The sequence below is a fragment of the Lathyrus oleraceus genome, chromosome 4 (genome assembly GCF_024323335.1).
Source record: "Lathyrus oleraceus cultivar Zhongwan6 chromosome 4, CAAS_Psat_ZW6_1.0, whole genome shotgun sequence".
In the NCBI taxonomy this organism is placed as follows: domain Eukaryota; kingdom Viridiplantae; phylum Streptophyta; class Magnoliopsida; order Fabales; family Fabaceae; genus Lathyrus; species Lathyrus oleraceus.
In genome coordinates, this window is record NC_066582.1 from 497,746,634 (window position 1) to 497,749,622 (window position 2,989).

Genomic DNA, 2,989 nt, shown 5'->3' on the forward strand with positions numbered 1-2,989 from the left:
GTTTTTCATCATGGGTCGCAACCATATGAAACAACATGAGTTTAACCTGTAAATTGAGCATTTCGAGTTCAGAAAAATACATTAGAAAAGCATATACTCTTCACACAAAATTTCTGATTTCATTTTCCCTACATTCGACTTTTCATGGGTCTTGTGCAAACTCGAGTATAGGTTTAACCATCATGGATAATCCTATTCTAAGATAATTTGAGAGTGCTTGAAATACTATAAGGAAAATATTTCGTTCATGATTCTAGCCTCGATCCATTTAATCTATAATCAATTTTATAATAATCTTATAGTATTGAATTATCTTGTTATTGTTATTAATTTTTGAAATAATTTATAAGGAATAACTTGTTAATCATTAAAGTGGTCAACTTCATAAAAGTTTGTGATTTTAAATTTTAAAATTGAATTTTGATTATGAACTTAAACTTCAATCTATTATTTAATGTTGAGGTGAAAAGTATACCTTTTAGTTTGGAATTATTGAGTTAGAAATTTGTTAATCATCAAAATGATCAAATTTATTAAAGTTTGTGATATTAAACTATGAAATTTAATTTGATTTGGATTCTACGTGAATAACATGTTTGTGTTCAAAGACACATATGATTATAAGACATATGAAGATCATATGACTCATATAAACCTCTAAATTTAGAGTTCAATGTAACTATTGAATATCGAAATGTGCAATTTTAAGATCCTTATCACGAAGGATCGTGATAAGAAATTCAAGATTCCCAAAAATGAAGAATCTAATGAGAAAGGTCATATATGGATTGATGAAATACAAACCGAAAGTTCACCATAGATTGTTAAAAAATAACTTGGACTTAGAATAAGCAAGAGAGTCCGAAAGACTAAAGATCAATGATCGAACAAAATCAATAATCAATTTATTTCTTTTATCTAGTGGAAGAAAATAGTGAAAATTTTATTCGTAAGATTTCTATTCTTCATGTGGAAGACAATTCTAAGACTTATAAGGAAGCAGTAATTTTAAAGGACTCCGCTTTTTGAGAGGATTATATCTAAGACAAAATGGATTCAATAATATCAACCCATACTTGAGAACTTATCGATCTACCTAAAGGATTGAGACCTATTAGATGCAAGTGGTTGTTTAGAAGGAAGTGTCATAATGATGATACATTAAACACCTACCATTATAGACTAGTAGCCAAGGTTTTTGACAAAAGAAATGTGTTAATTATTTCAACACATATGCACCGCTAGCAAGGACAACGAAATTAAAAGTATTGATTGTATTAGTTTTTTTCATGACCTTATTGTTCATCAAAAAGATGTCAAAATGACATTCCTAAACGGTGATCCCGGTGAGGAGATTTACATAGAGAAACCAAAAAGTTATATACTTTTTGGTAATGAACAAATAAAGTGCAAGGTTGTCAAATCCCTGCATGGATTAAAATCAACATCGAAAAAAATGACAATTCAATGTTTGATGATCATCTAAAACCCTCTTCATCTAATTCTTTTAATAAGCATTTGTACATAAATTTATGCGAGAATATTGTGATATTTTTAGGGATGAAAAAAATGGATAGTTCACCCAGCCTTAAACCCACCCAAAAAAAAAAGAGACAAAACGGACAAATCCCCATTTTCAAAGTTGTTATTTGAGCAACTTCATCATGGAAGCTCCATTTGATAATCATGTTGAAATTAAATTTATATTCATTTTTTTATAAGAAACCTAACCATCTAAATAAAAGAGAATTAAATAAGTGGATGGAAAAAGATAAAAATAACTTTTGTTTAAAAAGGACGGTCAAACTTGTACGGATAAAAATGTAGAGAGGGAGAGAGAAAGATATGGATATGGATGCATATATAATTAAAATAAATTAAAAATTGAATTAATTAGGTGAAAGTGAAAGATAGAGTATAAGATAAGAATCAAAAAATGAATATGATTTGGCTTTACGAAAAAGTAGAAAGGAATTAGTAGTTGGTTTCCATTTTCCAATAAATGGTCAAAAGAGTCAAAGTGGAAGCTAATACCTTATCAACATTTTTTGTGTCAGAAATACTCCAACTACTACAACTGAAACTGTAGCTAGTTAGGGTTGAACAGATACTTACATAAAAGAGGAAGCTATATACATTCAAACTATTTCATTTTCATGGATCTCTTCCTTCAACACATTACGTCTTTCAGAAGCTTATACCTTCGTGTTGCTTGTCTTGGTGATGCCAACGAACTCTTCTTCTTCTCATCACGATGCTGCTTCAATATTTTCTCACCCGAACATTCAGAAGAACCACCACCGTTCATCGCTACTCTCACAGCCGGTTTCTTGGAGCCAATACTGTTTTTCCCTTTGCTTTGACACCAATCACACTCTTCTATCTCGCTTACTTCTCCATAGAAGTTACTGCAATACCTAAAATTATCATTGACAATAATTAGTAGTAGAAGAAGAAATTGAAGAAAGATGTGATGAATCGACTTACGAGTGTTGGAATCGGTGATGACAGTTGTTGCATCGGAAAAGTTTGTTAGTGAAACCAACGTCACCGCACAGGCAGCATACGATTTGATGATCCACCATAGCTAACTTTCAAGTGAGAAAATAACAGAGAGAGAAGGAGAAAGTGAGTGTATATATATATATAATAAATTTATATGAGTCGGTTTGATAAATTAATAATTTATGAGTAAATAAAAAATAAAAAGCAGACCACACAGGTTGCTTGCAGTCTTTTTCAGTTAAGGCGGGTTAAAGGAACCTTAAAAAAGAAATATATGTTGATAAGACAATTTTACCCCTATGGATTACACCTATTCTTTCTTTTTTGAACACTTTTGTCCACTTTGTTGGTTTTGGTAAGTTTGTTTAATCAATCAATGGCGGTTTGTATATTCATCGCAATCACGCTCCACGCATTGCCTCAAACAAAACAATTTTATGTTTTTTTGTATTTGTACTATATGACACAAAATGAGTGCAAGTGT

General features: G+C 30.7%; 1 protein-coding gene across 2 annotated transcripts; it reads right to left on the bottom strand.

Annotated features, from left to right (window-relative positions):
• Positions 1 to 1,964: 1,964 nt before the first annotated feature.
• Positions 1,965 to 2,666, bottom strand: LOC127076776 (uncharacterized). 2 transcript variants are annotated; one of them, XM_051018568.1, is made up of 2 exons: positions 2,488 to 2,666; positions 1,965 to 2,408 (listed from the first exon to the last, which is right to left on the bottom strand). In XM_051018568.1, exons 1-2 carry the CDS (start codon positions 2,583 to 2,585, stop codon positions 2,171 to 2,173), a joined length of 336 nt encoding a protein of 111 aa, XP_050874525.1. In that variant the 5' UTR covers positions 2,586 to 2,666; the 3' UTR covers positions 1,965 to 2,170. The 2 variants fall into 2 exon arrangements, with proteins under 2 accessions (XP_050874525.1, XP_050874524.1); XM_051018567.1 differs by having other exon boundaries at positions 1,965 to 2,417; positions 2,488 to 2,661.
• Between the last annotated feature and the right edge of the window lie 323 nt (positions 2,667 to 2,989).

What these genes read in the sequence shown, in the direction of transcription:
- LOC127076776 (XM_051018567.1), bottom strand. Translation starts at nt 2,585, where the DNA reads ATGGTGGATCATCAAATCGTATGCTGCCTGTGCGGTGACGTTGGTTTC. An exon ending in CATCACCGATTCCAACACTC is followed by an intron (nt 2,418 to 2,487) that starts GTAAGTCGATTC and finishes TGATAATTTTAG; the next exon opens with GTATTGCAGTAACTTCTATG.